This window comes from Pan troglodytes, chromosome 6 (assembly GCF_028858775.2).
Source record: "Pan troglodytes isolate AG18354 chromosome 6, NHGRI_mPanTro3-v2.0_pri, whole genome shotgun sequence".
Taxonomy (NCBI): Eukaryota; Metazoa; Chordata; class Mammalia; order Primates; family Hominidae; genus Pan; species Pan troglodytes.
The window spans coordinates 22,656,197-22,680,066 of NC_072404.2; the positions used below are offsets into that span (position 1 = coordinate 22,656,197).

General features: G+C 35.5%; 1 protein-coding gene and 1 pseudogene across 2 annotated transcripts; both read right to left on the reverse strand.

Annotated features, from left to right (window-relative positions):
• Nucleotides 1–1,002: 1,002 nt before the first annotated feature.
• On the reverse strand, nucleotides 1,003–23,673 carry AGR3 (anterior gradient 3, protein disulphide isomerase family member). 2 transcript variants are annotated; one of them, XM_009452703.5, is made up of 9 exons: nucleotides 23,590–23,670; nucleotides 22,371–22,402; nucleotides 20,178–20,313; nucleotides 15,446–15,509; nucleotides 4,163–4,215; nucleotides 3,538–3,614; nucleotides 2,947–3,010; nucleotides 2,092–2,175; nucleotides 1,003–1,222 (listed from the first exon to the last, which is right to left on the reverse strand). In XM_009452703.5, exons 3-9 carry the CDS (start codon nucleotides 20,284–20,286, stop codon nucleotides 1,173–1,175), a joined length of 501 nt encoding a protein of 166 aa, XP_009450978.1. In that variant the 5' UTR covers nucleotides 20,287–20,313; nucleotides 22,371–22,402; nucleotides 23,590–23,670; the 3' UTR covers nucleotides 1,003–1,172. The 2 variants fall into 2 exon arrangements, with proteins under 2 accessions (XP_009450978.1, XP_001149873.1); XM_001149873.7 differs by lacking the exon at nucleotides 22,371–22,402 and having other exon boundaries at nucleotides 23,590–23,673.
• Nucleotides 5,323–8,530, reverse strand: LOC107966600 (cell cycle checkpoint protein RAD17-like; annotated as a pseudogene).
• Nucleotides 23,674–23,870: the final 197 nt, after the last annotated feature.

Here is a 23,870-nt window from a genome sequence, read left to right on the forward strand (position 1 = left end):
CTCTGGAGGCTTCCTGTAAAGAATTGAGTTGATGATTGGATATTTGATCATTTCAGAATAAATATAATCCTTTCCTACTAGTTAATTGGAGAAATTCTTCATTTTTCCTGAAGTAGTTACACTTTTCTTAAAATTATTAAAAGTTTTAAAGTAGCTACCCAATAATTAAGAAAAACATGTAGCTGGATGCAGTGGCTCGGGCCTGTAATCCCAACACTTTGGGAGGCTGAGGTGGTAGATCACCTGAGGTCAGGAGTTCGAGACCAGCCTGGCCAACATAGTGAAACCCTGTCTCTATTAAAAATACAAAAATTAGCCAGGTGTGGTGGTACACACCTGTAATCCCAGCTACTTGGGAGGCTGAGGCAGGAGAATCGCTTGAACGGGTAGCGGCGGGGAAGTGGAGGTTGCAGTGAGCCAAGAGTGCGCCACTGCACTCCAGCCTGGGCAACAGAGCAAAACTTTGTCTCAAATAAATAAATAAATGTAGTTGAATTTTTAAAATATAATTAGGTTTTAAATGTCTAAGTGTAAAGTAAGAAAAGAAGTAAGTGGTTAGTGCTGAAATATGTAGCTAAAAGTTAAAATCACAAGTGGACAGAGATTTATCCACTTGTTTTGGTAACATGGAGATCATTTATGACTTGGGTTAGCAGGTATGGTACAGGGGAGGAGACAGAATTAAAATTAGATTAGTTGGTGGTTAGACCAGGAACAGTGGCTCAGGCCTATAATCTCAGCACTCTGGCAGGCCAAGGTTGGAGGATTGCTTGAGCCCAGGAGTTCGAGACCAGCCTGGGCAACATAGTGAGACTGCATCTCAAAAAAAAAAATTTAGAAAATTAAAAATAAAATTAGATTAGTTGATGGAGTGAAGGAGAGGTGAAGAAATAGAGACAAACAGTATAGGCACCTCTTATTTAGGTCTTTTTGTCTCCACTATAACTCTTGGCAGGCTTTCTTTGCTACTGATGAGGCAGAAATAAAACTATATTGTCAGTCTCAGATTTAAAAAACATTTATTTTAATAAGACTATTGCAAACACATTAGAAAAACTAAATAGTAATATTACAAAATCTATATACTTGCACATTTAGTATTTGTCAATGTGCCAGAGGTTTTCTTCATGAAATTTGACTTCTTTGAAGTGAAGGCTTTTTTCCATCATCTCTTATAGCTCTGATTGAATAAGTCTTAATGCTTTCTTCATGTTTTCTATCACTGAAATAAGAGTTAATATATATTATGCTATTAATAAATGAAAGTACAAATGCTATGATCTATTAACTCTAGAACCTGAAATTGGCCCATTTAAATTAATAGCTTTGAACATGGGAATTTGTCTATGACATTAAAGAATATGCTAAAAGTGTACATGTAAATTTAGGGATTAGACCATTGAGAGCTGGTTGGTCAACTTTATGTTGAACAATTTCATCAGAGGGGTTTTGAGGAGTACCTCTTGTTTTTTAATGGATCACTTTGTATTAGTATTGCTAGATCTTACAGGCACAGTTGTCTTATTAAATATAGTTGATAATGAATGTTGTAAAAAATAGATTTGGCCAGGCATGGTAGGTCATGCTTGTAATCCCAACATTTTGGGAGGCTGAGGTGGGAGGATCACTTGAGGCCAGGAGTTTGAGACCAGCCTGGGCAACATACCAAGACCCTGTCTCTACAAAAAAGAAAAAAAAAAGGATTAAAGTCCTAGGTAAGACTGTACCTCCTTGCTTATAGGCATTAAAGAAAGATGAAATGATTTCACTATCATTTGATGAAATCACCTGAGATCTTTGATACTAGGAGAATGGACTGTCTCAAGTTTGTGTCATTTTAACGTGTACTATATTCTTTTTAGTGAGCTCAGAATTTAGTAATCCTAAAATCCCTTAGACATCCCTGTTAAAATAGATTCTGAGGTACCCCCAAAATTCTGATTTTGGTGGGAGCTAGAAGTTGGCATTTAAACACCACCACTAGCCTCAGTGACTGGTGTGTAGAAGCGCTGATGTAGGGCATCACTAGCCCTTAACAAATAGTCAGGCGTCAGCTATGACCACTGTTTGAGATCATTTGTGAATACTTACATAGCGGTACATCCCGAGGCTCATATGTGTACAATCTGTTAGAGTATCTTCCAGTTATATCAGCTCTAACTGTTAAAGAAGGGTCTGTCAAGGAAAAAACCAAGTCACAAAAGTATAATTTAGCATGTTCTTTTCTTTACTCTTGTAAAAATTTTATTATTATTTGATATTTGGGGGTTATGTGTACAATTTTGTTACACAGATATATTGTGTGATGCTGAAGTTTGGGCTTCAGCTGAACCCAACACCCTAATAGTGAACATAGTACACAACAGTTACTTTTTCATCCTTTGGCTCCCTCCCTCCTTCCCCCGTTTTGGAGTTCCTATTGTCTATTTTTCCTCTCTTTATGTCCATGTGTAACCAGTGTTTAGCTCATATTTATATGTGTGAACATTCACTATTTGGTTTTCTGTTTCTGTGTTCATTTGCTTAGGATAATGGCCTCTGGCTACATCCATAAAATGTTCTTAAAATCATTTTTGTTTCTTAATCTAAAACAAATGTCAAGCCAATTTATAAGCAAAATTAGTTTTCATACATGTCAGTTCATGAATTAACCTGAATTCTCCTTTTAGTGTGTCATAGGTCTCTGTCAATCTAGTCTGGGGCACTGTGTTGAAAGTACATTGGGATATAGATTTAATAGCATACATGCTTTGAAAAAATATTTAAAATTTTCAAATTACAGATACAGTGGATTTTGATTGTAGAACTAACAAGAGCTGATATTATTGGATTAGAAATGACTTCTCTTTAAAAAGAATAGTACTTGAACTAGCATTTAAAAATAAAAGCAAGAATGCTGATTTCTACTAATTTTGTAGATCTGATGAAATGAGATCACATACATACCTACAAACATGATTCTAGGCACATATTGCCCATCAGGTGATAAATTCTTATCAGTGGTTTCATGCTAGCAGGAGAAGAAAAAAAAAGAATGTTATTGGATTCATTTGTTTTTGATAGTTTCAAGATGATTTTGTGTGACTGTCAGTAAATTCTATTTTGGCCTTTTATAATTCCATATAACTTTCTGTATTAATCAACATTTAGCTCTTTGTGCTTTAAAAATAGAAAAAAAGGAGGCTGGGCACGGTGGCTCATGCCTGTAATCCCAGCACTTTGGGAGGCTGAGGCGGGTGGATCACCTGAGGTCAGGAGTTTGAGACCAGCCTAACCAACAAGGTGAAACCCTGTCTCTACTAAAAATACAAAAATTAGCTGGGCATGGTGCCTGTAGTCCCAGCTACTTGGGAGGCTGAGACAGGAGAATTGCTTGAACCAGGGAGGCTGAGGTTGCTGTGAGCCCAGATTACGCCACAGCACTCCAGCCTGGGTGATGGAGCGAGGCTCCATCTAAAAAAAAAAAAAAAAGAAAAAAAGGGATTCAAATTTTCCATGAAATTATAGTATTAAGAAAACATCATAAAGTTTATGTACCATAAGGTTTAGCATGATGAACTTATTCTGAGCCATTTCTTGTATTTCTTCATTTTGGGCAAATACTTTCTTTAGTGCTATAGGGGAAAACAAAATTGCCAGTTAGTTTTAAGGATCAAGAGACCTTTAATGTAACATAGCAAAATAAAGCTAATATTTAGCATTTGTTTGCATATATAACTCAGGTGTAAATATTAATAGTTCATTGGCCTATTGCCACTTTGTCCCTCATTGGAAAGCAATGAGGGACAGTCTGTTCAAGGAGACATCAAAGGATAATCACAGTGAAGACACTAGTTTTATAATTTTATGTAACTCATTGACTCATTGGTTAAGACAACAATTTTTTTTCAGTGTTTCTACACCTTCTCAGCTCACCCCTTTCTTTTCATGGGAAGAAGAGGAATATCTAATTCCCAAGGGAATATAATAGAAATATTCAGTAGATTGGTAACAATCATTGTGGTCTTTAAGCACCTTTGTAAAATGATGGTACTCTGGCAGTTGTCTATTTTTTTTAATGGGATTTGCTGAGCGCCTTCTTAGCTATTATTACCAGGTCACTTTTCCTATTTTATATTGGAAATATTATATATTATAATAAGATATCAGGGGCTAAAATTACCTTGGGAGTATTGACAATCCTCCAGGTGATGAATAACCATTAATGGCTTCTTACTAAACAAAGAAAGTATGGAATTAAGTCAAATGATTAACTTTGGGTCAAAACATACAGTAGAGTTAGATTTAAAATTTTATTAGCTTCAATAAGGCTTACAGTAGTAATCTCAGATTTACAAATCATAGCACTATAGTCAATAGCAGTGTTACTCTATTTGTGGCCTCAGAACTGATAGTATCAGTATCACTAGGTAGCTTATTAGGAATTTAAATTCAAAGGCTCTGTTCCCAAATCAGGAAAGCCTCCATTCCAAAATTAGCTGGGCACAGTGGTGTGAGCCTGTAGTCCCAGCTGCTCTGGAGGCTGAGACATGAGAATCGCTTGAACCCAGGAGGTGAGGTTGCAGTGAGCCGAGATGGCGCCACTGCACTCCAGCCTGGGTGACAGAGCGAGACTCTGTCTCAAACAGATAAACAAACAAAAAACCAAAGGCTTCATCCCAGACCCACTCAATCAGAATCTCTGGGGTTAGGGGTGGTTTCAGGAATCTGTAGCTTAACAAACTTATTAGGTAATTCTTAGGTACTCTATAGTGCAGTTAGAGAAAATCAATTCTGTATCCAGAGATAAAGGGTTATTATGAACAATGTATTCATTTCCAATGAACACTTAGTATAAGATTTCAGGAAAGTCAAAGACTTTTAAATTTAGTTTTTTAAAAAGTTTTTACAAAAAAGCTGTTAATATTTGGCTATTTTCACATCCTTTCATTCTTGCACGTTGCAGAATATACAAACAATCTGAGTGGGAGTTCCCTATTTAATACATTTTTGGGGGGTCATTTTGATTTTAACCATAAAAAGTTAAAAAGATAAAAATTCTTCCTCCTACTGCTGGCTTCTATAACTATGCTGTATTACTTTTTCTTATATTTTCTCCCAGAGGTTTTCAGGTCATGTAACTGAAAATCTATATGAATATGTTTATATATTGTATATACCCAGATGCATGTTCACATTTATGTGTATGTATTTCTTTTTAAAAAACAAAAATACTAGCACACAAGTATCTACATTTTGCTTTTAAAATATAAATCTCAGATATGCCACTGTTCTTTTATATTCTATTCTATTATATGAATATATTTTATCTTATTAGTCTCCCCAAAGATGGATATTTAAATTGTTTCCAATCTCTTGTGTTTAGATTGTTCCTAAACATTTACATTTGTACACTTATTTGCTAAACATGCTGTTTTTTTTCAGGCACACAGTTTCTTTACACCCATAATTGCATCCTAAACTCTTGTATAGTTCATATTTACAGCCCCCCATAAAGTTTTTGCATTCTGAATTAGTCCTTCACATTTTGATATTTGGCATAATGTTCAAACACACTTTATACACACTGACCTCTCCTTAAACCACTCATAGATTTAATAAATCCTACAGAAAAACATTCAGAGATTATTTGAAAGCTTGATCTTCTATTTACTTCAAGGTGACAGAAGAGTTAGTTTCTCGTGATGAAAGACTACAGGAACGGAGAATTAACAAACTGTTGTGTAATTCATCAGAGAAGTATATTAACTCTGCTGAAGTACCACTGAATGAAACAAAAATGAATCTGTGAAGTAGCAATCTGATTAGCAGGCTGGCTTCTATGTCCCATCACTCTCATAGTCTTCTATTATTATGTTTTCTTCCACGTCTCCTTGGGCTGAAAAGAGCTGAGGCTGGCTGGCAGGCAGTTCACTGGCACTATTCTGACTCAGAGGAAGAGACCAGGTTTCCAGCTCTGTGTCCTGTGCGGGTTCACCCAGAGATTCGTCTGCAGAATGTCCTCCGTTAAGCTGGGCTTCATCTCCACTGTCAGGGTCGATCATTCCATGTTCCCTGTCAGTCAGGGCTTCCATTTTCAGTCTTCCAGAGTGTTGCTTCAGAGGGAGCCTTCCAATATCTTGGATAAGAGAAATCTGAGCTTGATTTCTCATTGGAATAGTTAGTAGAGCAAGGTATGGCAGTAGCTGAGTTTGGAGGCATAAAGCTGGTAGGCAGAAGTCAGGAAAAAGTGCTTTTGCTGCCAGGCAATTTTCCCCATACTTTTTATGTATTAGAAACCACTGCGGTGTGTGCAAGGGTCAAAAACTTGATCCTCTCCTTGGCAATGAGCATATCCTCCGGCTTTGTTGGAATGTATCACACCTCTTGTAGCTATAGATGTCCTATATTTCCTGAGTAAAGAGCGTGTATTCCAGTCACCACTGAGGATACCTGCAAAACTTAGAAATTCACTGGCTCTCACAATATCATCAGTTTCCATGAAGAAATCTATGTAGTTTTGGTGAAGATATAAATTAAATAAGTCTCCTGGCATGTGTGACATTTCTACTACCTCCTCAGGTTCAACAAGTATGTATCCTGTTCATATTCTGATATATGAGAGGGCAACCGAGTTGAGTCTGATTCTGTTAAAGATGCTCTTTTACTGTATAAAATTTTCCCCAAAGCTCGGAAGAGAAACAGAGAAACGTCTTTGCCACCAGTAGCTTGGACCTCTTGACTTTCAAAAACCCTATCAGTTTTTTTTCTTCGTTTCGATTTTGACAGTGTAGCATTTGATTTTAAAGACATTCTTTTTTTCCTTGGCCATAAGTTGTCTTCTCCTTTTGAGGAAGAAATCTGGAGGCTGTTTATTGCGCTTCTCATATCACCAGAACATCCTTGACAGAGCACCTCTAGAGAAGTTTTGTCAGGGACAGTAATTTTTCCTCCATTCTTGTTAGCCTCTATAGTCACTATTCGATTAAGAAATTTCATCATATGCATGTGTGCATATGTAACTAACCTGCACAATGTGCACATGTACCCTAAAACTTAAAGTATAATAAAAAAAAAAAGAAAGAAATTTCATCGTAATTGTTGGTGCCACAGGGTTGAAACTAATATTTGAGGTAGAATGCTCTTCCCGAATTTCTTTGGGGAACAAGAAACTTTGATTATTTTCACCACTGAGACTGTCAGAGATTATACATATAAAAGGATATCGACCAATCTTCACATACTTCCTTAGAACTTCATGTAAAGTATGAGAATCCCAATAAACTGGTTAGGTAAATCTTCAACCAAAATTATCTTCTTATCAGTTCTCAGATGATCTCCAAGCATTTGTAACTTGTTATACTTTGTTGCTCTTAGTAGAAACTCTTTGCAAACTGCTATCTGAGACTGATAGGGAAACATATGGAAGCTTGATTCAGTATGAAACATTCCCTTGAAATCATCTTTTTGGAAATCTGGTAAAACTGGATTAATCCACTCTTGTACTTGAATACCATTCTCCTTTGATAGCGTTTTTTTGGTCATTGTCTTTCCACATCCAGGAGGACCTGTTATTAATAAAATAGATCCATCCTGTTTTGGTTGCCTTTCTAAGACTTGAGCTTTTTACCAGGTTTCAACTGCTTCAATTTTCTTTTCATGCACAGCCAAGTTCATGCTAACTTTCTGGTTTATATTTATCTACCTATGGTTCATTTTCAGACAGATAGTCTTTTGAATTTTCTAAACCATAAATCTGTTCTAAGGAAGACAGATTTCCTATTTTTCTAGCTGGCAATATCTTACTTTCTAATGTAGAAGCCTCATTTTTTCTCTATGACTTGAGTTATTCACACCTAATGATGTAGCAGTAATAGTAGAGATGTCTCTATACTCTAGAAAATCATTGAATGATGGGTCAATCCAGTCTGTTACCTTTGTGGAAGATACCTTTGGTCTAAGAAAAGTTTTTGACATTATAAGCTGTAATAGTTCCCATCCATAGTATAGGACCTGTAGTACATTAAACTGTAATTCACCTCCTTTAAAAAGCAGGTAACTGTCCCTGAAGATGCCAGGTTCCTGAAATGAGAGACCATGCTGTTGTTTTAAAAAATGATTTTGCACATAGGTGGGTATGTTTGTGAATACATTTCCAGAAGTAGAATTTCTGAGTCAGAGTGTGTGCATTTATAATTCTGATATATACTCTCTATAGAAGCTGTACCAATTCATATTCTCTCTGGTAGTGTGAGCAGTAATTGTTTTTGCTATTCTCACTAAAGCTGGTTATTAGTTTAAATTTTTTTTATCCAACAGGTGAAAGGAGGGAAACGAATGTGGTTTTTGTTATAAAAAATAGTCAATCTTATATGTTTGAGTTACTTATTTTTCTATTCTGTGAACTTTCATATTCTTTGCTCATTTTTTTCTGTTGACTTGTTGACCTTTTTCTTGTTAATATATAGGAGTACGTTGTATATTAGAGAAAGTCACCCTTCTAATATGTGCTGCAGTTTTCCATTTAAAAGAATATTTTTCCTTTGTAAGTTTTTGGTTATCCAGAAAATTCCGTGTAATTGAAAATATTAGTAATTTCTTTTTAGACTTTTTCTTTTATCTTCTCCTTTTCTTTGTTTGGCTATGCTCAAGCCTAGCAGACAGCACTAGCATGAGGCCAGGGGAGCGTCTAGAGGACTAAAATTAGAGGCTTTATTTTTGTACCCCAGGTATCTTTCTTGCCTCACTATAATCTTGGCTGTCCCCTATTCCAAGCATTTAAAGAAATAAAATTTTGCAGTGGTATCTTCTAGCACCTTAATGATTTAATTTTCATCATTATATCTTTCTAATTTATTTTTGCATAAATGTGAGACATGGATACAAATTTATTTGTTTTTCCCAGATGGCTATCAACTTCTGACACTAATTATTACATAATCTGTCTCCCCTATTCCTGATTTAAAATACCACTTCCTGTATTAAGAAATTCCTGTAGTATCTATCTATCTATGGAGTTTGTCAACTACCTATCAATAATCTATTTATTTATTTGACAAGTAAAAGTTGTATATATTTATGGTGTACCGTATGCTGTTTTGATATATGTATATGTTGTACAGTGGCTAAATCAAGCTATTTAACATATTCATCATCTCACATACTTATTTTTTGTGGTGAGAATATTTAAAATTTACTGTCAGCAATTTTCACGTATAAAATATATTGTTATTAACTATTATTCCCACAATGTACAACAGATCTCTTCAATTTATTTCACTTAACTGAAATGTGTGTCCTTTGAGCAAGAACTCCCCATCCTCACCCCCAGACTCTAGTAACCACCATTTTCCTTTGTTTCTATGAGTTTGACTTTTTTAGATTACACATGTGAGATTACGTGACATTTGTCTTTCTGTATCTGGCTTGTTTCACTCACCATAATGTTCTCCAGGTTCTTCCATGTTGTTGCAAATGACAGTGAACATGGGAGTACAGATATCTCTTAGACATACCGATTTTATCTTTTTGATACATGCCCAGCAGGGAATTGCTGGATCGTATGGTAGTTCTATTTTTAATTTTTTTGAGTAATCTCCATACATTATGCTTTCCATAATGGCTGTACTAATTTACATTCCCACCAACAGTGTAAAAAGGTTCTCTTTTCTCCACATTCTTGCCAACACTTGCTATTATTCATCTTTTTGATAATAGCCTTTCTAAAAGGAGTGAGGTGGTATTTCATTGTGGTATTAATTTGCATTTCCCTGATGATTAGTGATGTTAAGTATTGTTTTCATCTACCTGTTGGCCCTTTGTATGTCTTTTTTTTTTGAGATGGAGTTTCGCTCTTGTTGCCCAGGCTGGAGTGCAATGGTGCGATCTCGGCTCACCACAACCTCCGCCTGCCAGGTTCAAGTGATTCTCCTGCCTCAGACTCCCGAGTAGCTGGGATTAAAGGCATGCACCACTACGCCTGGCTAATTTTGTATTTTTAGTAGAGATGGGGTTTCTCCATGTTGGTCAGGCTAGTCTCGAACTCCCGACCTCAAGTGATCTGCCCACCTTGGCCTCCCAAAGTGCTGGGATTACAGGTATGAGCCACGGCGCCCAGCCTGTATGTCTTCTTTTAAGAAATGTTGATTTAGGTCTTTTGTCCATTTTTAAAACACAAATTCCATTTTTGTTTTGTTATTGAGTTTCTTGGATATTTGCCTCTTTTCAGATGTACGGCTTTCATACATTGTCTTCTATTCTGTTGGTTATTTCTTCACTCTGTTATTGTCTCCTTTGCTGTACAGAAGCTTTTTAGTTTGATGTAATTTCACTTGTCTATTTTTGCTTTTGTTTCTCATGTTTTTGAGGTCATATGAAAAAAAATCATTGCCCAGACTAATGTCTGGGTATATAGAATGATTTTTAAATACCGCTTTAATTTTAAGTGGATTGTGAGCATCAAAGGAGATAGGCTCTTTGGATAGCTATTCAGGATTTCCTTCATTTCAATGGCTGAATAGTATTTTATTGTGTACATATACCATATTTTATCAATTCATCTGTTGATGGTCAGAAGAGATACTTGATATAATTTCAGTCTTCTTAAATTTGTTAGACTTGTTTCGTGTATCATGTGATCTGTTATAAAAAATAATTCCTACGCTATGAGAACATATCTTCTCTTGCTGTTTGATTAAATGCTCTGTATATGTTTGTTAGGTCCATTTGGTCTAAAGTGTAGTTCAAGTCCAATGTTTCTTTATTGACTTTTTGGATGATCTGTTCATTGTTGAAAGTGGGGTATTGAAGTCCCTTACTATTATTGTGTTGTAATCTATTCCTCTTTTCAGATCTATTAATATCTGCTTTATGTATTTACGTACTGTGATTTTGGATGAACATAAATTTATAACTGTTATACCTTCATGGTAAATTAATCTCTGTGTTATTATATAATGACCTTCTTTGTTTCTGTTTACATTTTTTGATTTAAAGTCTGTTTTATCTAAGTGTAGCTACTTTTGTTTTGTTTTGTTTTGTTTCCATTTATATAGGATATATTTTTTGATCCTTTCAATTGCAGTTAATAAACATTCTTCAAGGTGAAGTGAGGCCTGGCATGGTGGCTCATGCCTGTAGTCCCAGCACTTTGGGAGGCCAAGGTAGGAGGATTGCTTGAGCTTAGGAGTTTGAGACTAGCCTGGGCAACATGATGACACCCTGTCTCTACCAAAAGTACAAAAATTGGCCCATTTGGTGGCACACATTTGTAGTCCTAGCCACTTGAAAGGCTGAGGCAGGAGGATCGCTTGAGCCTATAGTTGGGTCTTGTGAGTTTTTTTTTTGCAGGGGGCAGGGGGAACCTGTTTTTTAATCCATTGAGTCACTCTATGTCTTTTGATTGGAGGTCCAAATCCATTTACATTCAAAGTTTTATTTCTATACTTTTATTATATTTTATTTATTTACAAGTAATGTACTGTTTATTATTGCTTTGTAAAATGTTTAATAATGATTAAGGCCTAATCCCTATTGCTCTCTTTTCAGAATGTTCCTAACTATCCGAACTACTCATGTCTATTATTTTTTCATTTCAATTTTAGAATTATCTTTTTAAAAAATCTTATCAGAATTTATTGTGATCATCTTAAAAAGTTTTTTAAGTATAGAGAGAATTGGCATTTTTATGATGTTAAGTCTTTCTATCCAAGAATATAATATGCACTGCCATTGGTTTGTAAATTTCTTTTTTCTTTTCAGTGTATTTAGGTTCATATAGATTTTGCATATCTTCTGTCAAGTTTATTCTGGGGTATTTTCTTTTTTGTCTTTGTAAATGAGGTATTTAACAAGTTCTTTTGGATGTGTTTTTCTATACATAAATGTAGTCAATTTTTAAATATCAGTTTATTCTCATCTAATTCAACAGAATTTTTGTTATTCTGAATATTTAAATTTTTTTAGTTTTTCACGTATATAAATTATCATTTGCAAATAAAGATACTTTTAACTTTTCCTTTCTACATTTTCTTCTTTTTCCTTCTATAATTGCTTTAGTTAGTACTTCAGAAAAATGTTAGTAATTGTTGTGATTGTAGATATACTTGTCTTATCCACACTTTAATGGGACACTTCTATTTGTTTTCCCAGTAAGCATAATGTTGGTTTTTTGTTGTTGTTGCTACTGTTGGAATGCTATTGTTGGGATTAATTTAAAGAAATTAATATTGTCAAATACAAACTCTTAAAAATTCAAATATAGATGTTTTATTCTATAATGCATTTTCAGAATTGATGGAGATGAGACATACTTGTATGAATTGTCTCCTTATAAATATTAAATTATTTTAATTAGTACATTTCTTAATCCTAAACCACTCTGGCATTCCCAGGCTAAATCTCAATTTGTCAAGGTATATTTTTAAATGTTCTGCTGGTGCTCCTTACTAATATGTTGTTTGTTTGTTACACCGATATTTGGAAGTGAGATTCTTCTGTAGACTTCTTTCTTTTCTAATACTTGTCCAATATTGAAACAATAGTTAATTTGGAATCTTAATTTATCTTTAAAGAGTATTGCAATAGAATGTTCTTTAGATATTTCATTCATTCTTGGGGAGGTTTTAATAATATGTTTCTCAGCTTCATTCCCAAAGACTTAGTAGGTCTTTAAGAATAAAAATGGTATACTTGGTTATTGAGCCTAGAACAGTGTCTGGTACATAGCAGTGGACATTCAAGGAATACTTGACTGATTAATTATAAATTTGGATTTTTAAAAAAGCTACTCAAATTGCTCTAATATTCAAACAGGCAGGCCTTAGAACTGCTGCCCTAAACCAGTTTTCTGTCTAAGCTTGTATACTGCCTAATAAATAATACTGCTTTGTTTATACAACATACTCAAAAGCTTGATTGAGTAATGAAGACATTAATACAGAGGTATTTAGGGCTTTTGTTTATAAAATGTATTCTAATACCAACTATTAGTCCCTTTGGCATACAATAGCAGAGCAAATACTTGTGGCATCCTTTTGAAAACTAAAATGCTTTTTTTTGATTCATCAATGAAGTATCTATATGATCTGTTAAAATTAACGGAGAGTGGAGGATACAAAATCAACATGGAAAACCAGTAGCATTTCTATACAACAATAACAAACTAGCTGAAAAAAAGAAACAAGAAAGCAATGCTATTTACAATAACCACAAAAAGGCCAGGCATGGTGGCTAACGCCTGTAATCCCAGCACTTTGGGAGGTTGAGGTGGACGTATCACCTGAGATCAAGAGTTCGAGACCAGCCTGGCCAACATGGTGAAACCCTGTTTCTACTAATAATAAAAAATTAGCTGGGCATGGTGGCGTGTGCCTATAATCCCAGCTACTCAGGAGGCTGAGGCAGGTGAATCACTGGAACCTGGGAGGCAGAGGTTGCAGCGAGCTGAGATCGCGCCACTGTACTCCAGCCTGGTGACAGAGAAAGACTCCATCTCAAAAAAACAGCAAGCAAACAAAAACCACACACACACACACACACACACACACACACACACACACAAAAACCTAGGAATATATTAACCAAGGAGGTGAAAGATCCCTACAATAAAAACTATAAAACTTTGATGAAAGAAATTGAAGAGAACACCAAAAAATGGAAAGACATCCCATGCCATGGATTGGAAGAATGAATTTTGCTAAAATGACCATGCCACAAAAGCCAATCTACAGATTCAATGCAATCTCTATCAAAATACCAATGATATTTTTCACAGAAACAGAAAGAAAAAATCTTCAAATTTGTATAGAACCACAACAGACTCCAAATAGTTCAAAGCAATACTGAGTGAAAAGAACAAAACTGCAGGCATCATACTACTTGACTTCAAAATATACTGCAAAGCTATAGTAAACAAAGCAGCATGGTATTTGTATAAAAACAGAAACCTAGACCAATGGAATAGAATAGAGAACCCAGAAATAAATCCACGTATTTAAAGTCAGCTGATTTTTGACAAAGGTGGCAAGAACATGCATTGGGGAAAGGACACCCTCTTCAATAAATGGTGCTGGAAAACCTGGATATCCATATGTAGAAGAATGAAACTAGACTCCTAACTCTTACCATATGCAGAAATCAATTCAAAATGGACTAAAGACTTGAATGTAAGACCCCAAACTATAACACTCCTAGAAGAAAATATAAGGGAAGCCCTTCAGGACATTGTTCCCTGCAAAAAAATGTATGGTTAAGATTTCAAAAGCACAGGCAACAAAAACAAAAATAGACAAATGGGACTATGTCACCTGAGAAGCATCTGAACAGCAAAGGAAACAAAAGCATAAGGGGACAACCTGTAGAATAGGAGAAATTATTTGCAAACTATTCATTCGACATGGGCCTATATCTAGAATATACAAGGAACTCAAACAACTCAACAACAGAAAACCCCAAATGATTTGATTTTAAAATGGGCAAAAGATCTGAATAGACATTTCTCAAAAGAAGACACACAAATGGCCAAGGATATGAAGAAATTCTCAACATCTCTAATCATCAGGGAAAGGCAGATCAAAACCACAATGAGATATTATCCCACCACAGTTAGAACTGATATTATCAAAAAGACAAAAAATAACAAATGCTGGTGAGGATGCAGAGAAGAGGGAATTCTTATACACTGTTGGTAGGAATGTAAATTAGTACAGCCATTATGCAAACATATAGAGGATTCTCAAAAAACTAAAAATATAACTACCATATGATCCAGCTTTCCTACTACTGAGTATTTATTTAAAAAATCAGTATATCAAAGAGATATTTGCATCTCCATATTTATGGAATCATTATTCACAATAGCCAAGATATAGAATCAACCTAAATGTCCATCAATGGATGGATGGATAAAGAAAAAGTGTTATATATTCACAGTGGACTATTATCCAGCCATAAAAATAATGAAATGCTCTCATTCACAGCAGCATGAATGAGCCTGGAGGATGTGTTAAGTGAAATAAGTCAGATATAGAAAGATAAATACCACAAATTCTGACTCATATAGAGTAGCTTAAAAAAAAGTTGTACTAATAGAAGTAGAGAGTAGAACTCTGGTTATTAGAAGCTGGGAAGGGTTCAGAGCTGGAAGGATAAGGAGAGGTTGATTAATAGATGCAAAAATATAGCTAGATAGGAGGAATAAGTTTGAGTAGTATTCTACAGCACTATAGGGTACATACAATTAACAATAGTTTATTGTATATATTTAAAAAGCTAGTAGAGAGGATTTTGAGTGTTCCCACCAGAAAGAAATGATATGTTTGAGGTGATGCATATGCTAATTACACTGATTTGATCACTACACATTGTGTACCTGTATCAGCATATCACTCTATATTCCATAAATATGTACAATTATTATGAGTCTACTACAAATAAAAGGAAAAAAATGAGCTGAGAGGCGTGTTACCTTTTTTGAGCATAAAAGAGACCTTCTTCATAAGTTTGTACCCAAGTGATGTCATCTCCCCATCCTGAAATAGAAGAGAGAAATCAATGCAGTAACCCAGAACTAGAGAAGAGCTCTGAAATGGGTATCTAATAATCAGATATCTACCTACAGATATTTAACAAAGCCATCAAGCTGTTGACTGACATATGGTGCAGAGGACACACAATTTTCACAAGATATGGAGGTGATTTCCCTTTAGATTGCAGTATTGAGGTTTTGCTACTGCATTTCAAACCTCGAGGCCCATGGCCTTGAACCCAGTAAGTACTTAATACATGTTGTTATGATTAGAGCTGATTGAAAGGACATCTTTGGATAATGTAAAAGCTGTGGCTTTAGGAACGCTTGGAAAGTAACAGTTCATCTTAGCATACTTTGTAATATTATTAGGAATCCTTTGGGCTGTACTCTACAATGCCCTCCTATTTTGGGTCCCAAGAGATGTTGACCTCTTCTAAGTCAGTATACGTTGTGAAATAAGGGAATTCCAAGTTTTGCTTTGAATTCTGACATGGAAAAAATTCTTGTGTGGGAATTTCATGGCCAAGAGACATAATAAAACACATGTGTTTTGGAAACACCCAAAAGAATGGAGAGAAAAAACAGAAAGCAATGAATATAGAGAGAACCCACTAGCCTTAAAGAAATGGTATGAGTAGCTGGGAATGTGTATTAGCAATTAAAGAATAAAATCATCAAGGAGAAGAATGTGCAGAACCTCCAAAAACATTACTGAGTATTTTCAGGAAGTGTCTCAGTCTACGAATGAGAGAGATTGAATTAATGTGAAAATTAGCAATATTTGGAAGTCAGTTTGGGCCCAGGTTTTCTTGTACATTTCAAATGTTGTCAGACCACAGTTTCTGGCTTTAATATCATGGTAAATATGATAATAATTTGATAAATATGATTCCATGATTTTTGCTTGTTTTTCATGTTTGTTTTCTGGTGACAGCTTTATTGAAATAAAATTCATACGCCCATACAACTCACCTATTGAAAACGTATACTTTTGGCCAGGCATGGTGGCTCATGACTGTAATCCTAGCACTTTGCGAGACCGAGGCGGGTGGATCATTTGAGGTCAGGAGTTCAAGACTAGCCTGGTCAATACAGTGTAACCCGTCTCTACTAAAAATACAAAAATTAGCTGGGTGTGGTGGCATGTGCCTGTAGTCCCAGCTACTCGGGAGGCTGAGGCAGGAGAATCGCTTGAACCTGGGGGTGGATGTTGCAGTGAGCCAAGATTGTGCCACTGCACTCCAGCCTGGGTAACAGAGCGAGACTCCATCTCAAAAAAAAAAAAAAAAAAAAAAAAGAAAAAAGAAAAAAAGAAAATGTGTGCTTTTTTCAGTATATCCACGAAGTTGTGCAACCATCATCACATCAATTTTAGAACATTTTCATCTCCTCAAAAAGAAACCCTATACCATTTAGCTATCACCTGCTCCCCATTTTCTTCGAATGCCACAGCCCTAAGAAACCCCTAATCTACTTTCTGTCTCTATAGATTTGCTTATGCTGGACATTTCATATAAATGGAATCATACAATATGTAGGCTTTTGTGACTAGATTTTTTCACTCAGCATAACCTTTTTAAGGTTCATCCTTATAGTGACATGTATTATTATTTAATTCATTTTTTATGGTCAAATATTATTCCATTGTATGAATATACCATATTTTATTTATCTGTCCATCAATTAATGATATTTGGGTTGTTTCCACTTTTTGTCTTTTATGAATAATGCCGCTATGAACATACATATACAAGTTTTTCAGTGGTATGTATTTTCATTTATCTTGGGTATATACCTAGGAGCGGAACTGCTGATCAAATGGTCACTCTATATTTAGCTTTTTGAGGAGCTGCCAGGTTATTTTCTAAAGTAGATGCGTCATTGTATATACTCACCAGCAACATGTTTGTTTTTTGTTTTTTTTTTTGCCTGATTTAAAATCTTAACGTTGAAAAACATCTCTTGTTAGTTTAATGCCGCATCTTAACAGGAACTCTTGCTCTCTGTAATAATCCTGAAAGATTCTCTTTCCAGCTTTGGTTGAACCCATGCAATATCTATACACCACATTTTGCATTAAGTAAAAGTTATTCTAAAACAGCAAGTGAGACGAGGCCTCTGCTTAATTTTCCCTCTTCTGTTGCAAATATCATTCAATGATGGAGCAGTGGGGAAAATTTCTATTCTCTGCTCCTGCTCAATTTAGTTCCACAAACAGTAAACGAACATCTGCTGCATAACTTACTCCACAAAGCAGTGGGAATACAAACATAGAGCAATATAATCCCTATTCTCAACAAATTGTCCATAGCTCTATAGGAAAGCCATATTGCATTATAATGATTTTTTATATACTCTGTTATAATCACAGTAGGTCAAAGATGGTACACAGTTTAAATGCACTTCATGGCTTCTGCTCATTACTCTAATTCTAGCCCTATCTCTATCTCTGGCTATATTTTCTTGTCTTTTGAGATTTTATTCATTTATCTAACATATATTTATTAAATATTTACTATCTGCCAATCACTGGACTAGGTACTCAGCAATTCTGATTCAAAGGAAATTGGATTTTTTTGGATCACTCCATGTGTGTGTATTTTTTTCTCCCTGAACCTTCTTCTACCTTTTTCTAATTAATCTTCCTTTTCTCCTTACTACCTTCTCTACTTAACTAGTGCTGCCCTGTGCTCTAAGGGGCTCCGTATGCCACTCTTTATACTGTATCCAGACTCCTCCCACTCACCCCTACCTTTAATCTTCATTCATTCTGAGCCTCATTCTCTCCATTATCTCCCATGTAGCAATAGATGGTAAAAGACTTTGCCAAATATAAACCAATTGTCAATAATGGTGTTCTCAGCTAATATAAGTCATCTTTTGTGTTAAATTAGTTTCTTATCAATTGAAATAACAGAACCTTTAAGTTGTTTAAAATAGGGCATACAAATGTAATATATTTTTCAAAACATTCAACAAGAGTTTTAAATAAATATTTAGAAGTGAGCACACAGAATGTTGATGCCTTGACTTATAGTTATCACAGTGCTGCTTAATGCAGACATGGAAAATCTTTAAGGGCAATAACTAGTTTAGTCTTTGTCACTTTAAGGCTACTGAGCTCATAGTTTTACAATAATTATGCTTATACAGAGACATAGAGTTATGTTTAGAAAAATGTTTCAACTTTTTCATTCCTTTTGCAAAAATATGTTGACTTTCTGTATATATAGATTGTGTGTTTGTTAAACTGAAGTAGAGTTAATTAGCTTAGGTAAACATTGATGAGCACTTGGCTGGCAGTCAATACATCTGTTAAGAAATGAATGTACTTGGGAAGCAAGTCAGTGTTTTAGAATTTGAAATTATATAATATATTATTTATAATTATAGCATATATTTATATATAATTTATTATAATGTAACACAAATGTATACTATGATATATATTACATATAATATATAGTATATATAATATATAATTTATATGTTATAATTATATATATTATATATATATATCAGAGGTAGGAACAGAATTATTTGTTCCCACATGGTTATTCAAAACTAGCAGTATTACTCCAAGGCACTTGACTACTATTTGCAGTGGTAATGTGAATGGAGCAAACAAATGGTCAAGTACTTTGTGGTAATACTGCTGATTTTGAATAGCTATATGGGGACAAATAATTCTGTTCCTACTTCTGTTACTTAGAGATATAGAAACTAACTTTGAGAATATTTTCTTGGCCGGGCGCGGTGGCTCACGCCTGTAATCCCAGCACTTTGGGAGGCTGAGGCGGGCGGATCACAAGGTCAGGAGATCGAGACCATCCTGGCTAACACGGTGAAACCCCGTCTCTACTAAAACTACAAAAAATTAGCCGGGCATGGTGGCAGGCCCCTGTGGTCCCAGCTACTTGGGAGGCTGAGGCAGGAGAATGGTTGAACCCGGGAGGCAGAGCTTGCAGTGAGCCAAGATCGTGCCACTACCCTCCAGCCTGGGTGACAGAGCAAGACTCCGTCTCAAAAAAAAAAAAAAAGAGAATTTTTTAAAATAAAATGTTTCTTTACAGATGAATATATATTTGTTTCTTGGGCCAAGTAAAACAGTAAGTACAAAAAGAAATGTTTCTAAACATGTAGCCAATGGCAATCCTTGATTATGTCTAAAACCACTGTCTTCCAGAGTCAATATAGGAAAGACTTAGTTACCCCGAATTCTCAGAGTTTGGGGTATAGTATAATTTTCTGGGAAGGCTTATATAAAATTATTCCAAGTTTTTTTTTTTGGAGGACTGGGAAATAGAGGACTGGGAATTTGAGCAAATTTTGAGGAATCTTAAATTGCTATTAGGACACCAATATGACGCAGCAATCAATCATTATTTTCTAGGACTCTGGTTACCAAAGTTATAGACAGCGAGCCAATTCTCCATTATTTTGGCAAAAGATAATGCAAATTTATGTTATTGTTTGCTAGTTGATTTGATTCACTGCCTAAAATAAACTGATTCCTTCTGTTTTTAAAAATCCATTTTGAAGTCACACACAACAAAAATCATTCAGTTAGATGAATTTGCTTTATAATTAGACTATGAGTGAAGACACCAGATATTTTAAAAAGCAATCCAAATGACTGAGTGTAGAAAATAAAATGAGATTACAGCACCTCTTGAGAGTGTCTGAGGAGGCCTCTTTTCCTTTTTTATTGCAATGGCAAGGTTGGAAGAAACTGTGACGAGTAAGAGGCAGAGACCCAAAGCTGAGTGTAGCATCATGTCTTCTAGAGACTCTCTCAGAAGAAGCTAGATGACAGAAAGGAATTCTCAGAATCCAGTGAGTTACTTCAAGCTGTTATTAGAAGATATTTGCTAAGAGTTGGACCAATACTGTGATGACAGACTGTTCAGCTTTTTTGGTTTGACATGGTATAACCAACCACATAGAACTTTCATTCTCATTTTATTTTTAAAATACTTAATCAACTCAATACATGCTCAGTTGGTGAGAAGTCATGTTCTGAGCCTCCTGGTCATAGTGCTGTATAATTAAAAGAGAGCTGGATCAGGGCACACGAAGCCTGCTTCTGAACCGCCCTGTAGTGTTCACACCAACAAGACAAAACTCAAATAAGATCGTGTTTTTTAATGTCTTGTAAACTGTGAAGTGACTTTTAGCATGCAGAAATATTCTTTGCCTTTTGATTCTCCTTCATCTAATAGGTCAAAATATTTTAACTCTATACTAAGATAAGATGATACATGAATAAATATTGCTTAAAATAGAAATCAGGAAAAATAGAATATGGAGGATTCTTGTCCTTCAGTTCCTTTATAGTTTCTTACCTTTCTCATCCTTCCAACAATTACTCAGACTTTTGCCCTTCAGTTTATGATACAGCTCTTTATAAAAATCAAGTACTATCATATTACTATAAATTAGACATATGTATAGAGAAGAATAGACATGTCATGATTACATTCTCTCCTGGTTAGCTAGAATTCAAACTGATTCTTAACTCAGTGTGTGTCTTTTATACTTTGCACGTTAAGATAAAAACTAAAGTCCAAAGTTGGGCCTGATCTGGTCATAAACCACTTGATAAATATATTACAGGAAGTCTTTAATACTTGTGAGATGTTTAGTTACAGCATTAGCATATAAAACTGATTTGAAAATGGTTGGCGCATGCAGTTTTGAAACTTTACCTCAAAATATAAAATAAATATACAGACTTCCTTCACATTGATTTAAAGTTCCTTTAAGATGTCTTTCCTATTGGCTTACATTATTTAGTATTGAATTCATCACCAAAATAGTAAAATTTCCTTAGCCAAAATGGCTAGTGACTGATTCTTTAGTGATTCTGTTCAAACAAAGATGTTGCTATATTTTATTGTAGTAGGCATTGTGGAAAATGAAAAGATAAATAAGACACAATGTTTTGGCATTGGTAAAACATTTGGCAATTTTAATCACCTAGTTATTGTAAAATAGCAACCGCAGTCGTAGAGGAGAGCAACAATTTGGTGGTAAAGAAGTTTACAGATTCTAGATTTCTCCAGACATTTCCTCATTCCTCCCTTTACACTATTTTCCCCTTCCCAGTGGTGTATCTATTACAGCCCCTCTATGGACTGAAAATAGTTACCACTCCAGGTTAACCTTACTTTATTTCCCTCCCTAACCCCCAGTTGTCCCTCCCTCCTCCCCTTCCCCTTCCTTCCTTCCCCTTCCTTCTTTCCCCTTCCTTCCTTCCTTCCTCTTTCTCGCTCTCTTTCTTTCTTTTCTTTCTCTCTCCTTTCTTTCTTTTTTTTTTTTTTTGCTCTTGTCACCCAGGCTGGAGTGCAGTGGGGCCATCTCCACTCACTGCAACCTCCGCCTCCCAGGTTCAAGCGATTCTCCTGCCTCAGCTTCCCAAGTACCTGGGACTACAGTTGCCCACCATCATGCCCGGCTAATTTTTGTATTTTTAGTAGAGATGGGGTTTCACCATGTTGGCCAGGCTTATCTCAAACTCCTGACCTCAAATGATCCACCTGCTTCGGCCTCCCAAAGTGCTGGGATTACAAGGGTGAGCTACATCGCCCGGACTCCTTTCCTCTCCCCTCCTTTCCCCTCCTTTCCCCTCCTTTCCCCTCCTTTCCCCTCCTTTCCCCTCCTTTCCCCTCCTCTTTCCCCTCCTCTCCTCTCCCCTCCCCTCCCCTCCTCTCCTCTCCCCTCCTCTCCCCTCCTTTCCTGTCCTTTCTTTCCAGGCATATAAAAACCCTGTTAAACAATTATCACGGTGCCTGATAAGAATTTCAGTTTAAGTTCTCATAACTTATTAAACCATAAAACATTTCAGAATGTCATCTTGTACCTTAAGGCCTCGGTCATCTTGTACTTTAAAGACTGAAACAAAGAAAGGGTGGATTTTAGTACAGGACAGGGACAGTTGACTCTGGAACACGAAGCTCAACCCAGGGAAGGCAGCCTTAGTTAGACAGGTTGGGAGTTGCAGTGGAGGAACTGAAGCAACCACCTAGGACAGGATCTTAACCTGGATCCAGCAGGCTTCTAGAAGGCCTGTGGCTGAGCTACAGAAGGCTCAAAACCCCTGGAAATTGTGTGCAAAATTTTATCTGCCTCTGTTCCTTTTCCGTGGGAATAGGGTCCAAAACGTCATTAAAATTCTTCCAGGGATCTTGGATATAAAGAAGAGTTAAGAAAAGTCAATCTGGAGGAATCTTTAGAAAGATTTTTCTATGTTAGGTACAGAGACAAGCAGGTGGAATCTGCATTTTAAAAAAGAAAAAGCATAACCTCATCATTTTTGCTATTTTAAAGCTGCGAAGCTTAGAGTTAAGCGGGAACCATTTTTTCTTTAAAATTTCAAGTCTTTATGTATTATTGTCAAATACTTTCTAATTAAAAAATAAAAATCTTGGTTTTCTGGTTTTACATTGATAAATTATAAAATAGACATTAAATATATTCTGTGACAAAGCAGTACAACTTGTACACTGTAGATTTTGAATAAATAACGCTTTCCTTGGTAAAATATAGTGTAAACTGCTGAGGGTCCTTTAGTATCAGTTGCAAGGTTAAGCTACTCGGGGGAACACAGATAAATATGGCATGGTTACAGGCCTACAGCAGCTTAAAATGCATTTGGGAGGCACATAACCATATGTCAGCAATTAGATTGTATAAACATTGGTCAATTAGCATTTTCTGACATTAGTATTTTATTTTTCAAAAGTAATTTAACGTAAGTAACTGATATTATAAGTTCCTATATTTTAAAATAAAACAAGACTTAAAAGAATACAAAGAAGAGCTATTATTACTTGTAGAATACTTTTTAAAGAGTCGTTTTTGTGGTAGACGTCAATTTATTCTAATACCATTAATATAAATAGAGATAAAACTGTGAAACCAGCAAAGGAAATCCAGTTCAGTAAAAGAAGGAAAATAAAAATTCATTTCACTTTCCTACCCTTTACTGAAAGCTTCACTTTTAAATAGCAAAAGGTGGTTATTTAAATATAGCAAAGCTTGACCACTGATTAAGTAATCTGGAAACTTTGCTTGCTTACCTGACTTGGCCAGTGCTCTTGTTGGAAATGTATTCTGGATGTTTCTGGTTAAAAATGGGTGTGGATTTATAGACACACACACACACCTGACCTACAACCTCACCTGCATAGAAACAAGAGCATAGTTACCGGAAAACAAACTTAGAAAAATAGGCTGGTCTGAAAAACTCTGTACTTCTTTCCAGTTCTCATGCTTCTCATACTAAAAAAGCTCTATTCTTTTTCTCTAAATTAAGATTGAATGTCCTCATAAAATAAGGTCAAATACCATCTTTGTGCTT

Excerpts from the sequence above, each read along its gene's own strand:
- AGR3 (XM_001149873.7), bottom strand. The coding sequence starts at position 20,286 with ATGATGCTACACTCAGCTTTGGGTCTCTGCCTCTTACTCGTCACAGTT. Across the intron at positions 15,510-20,177 it reads TCCTCAGACACTCTCAAGAG|GATGGGGAGATGACATCACT; the intron begins GTGCTGTAATCT and ends CTTCTATTTCAG. Across the intron at positions 2,176-2,946 it reads GCCTAGAATCATGTTTGTAG|ACCCTTCTTTAACAGTTAGA; the intron begins GTATGTATGTGA and ends TTTCCTTGACAG.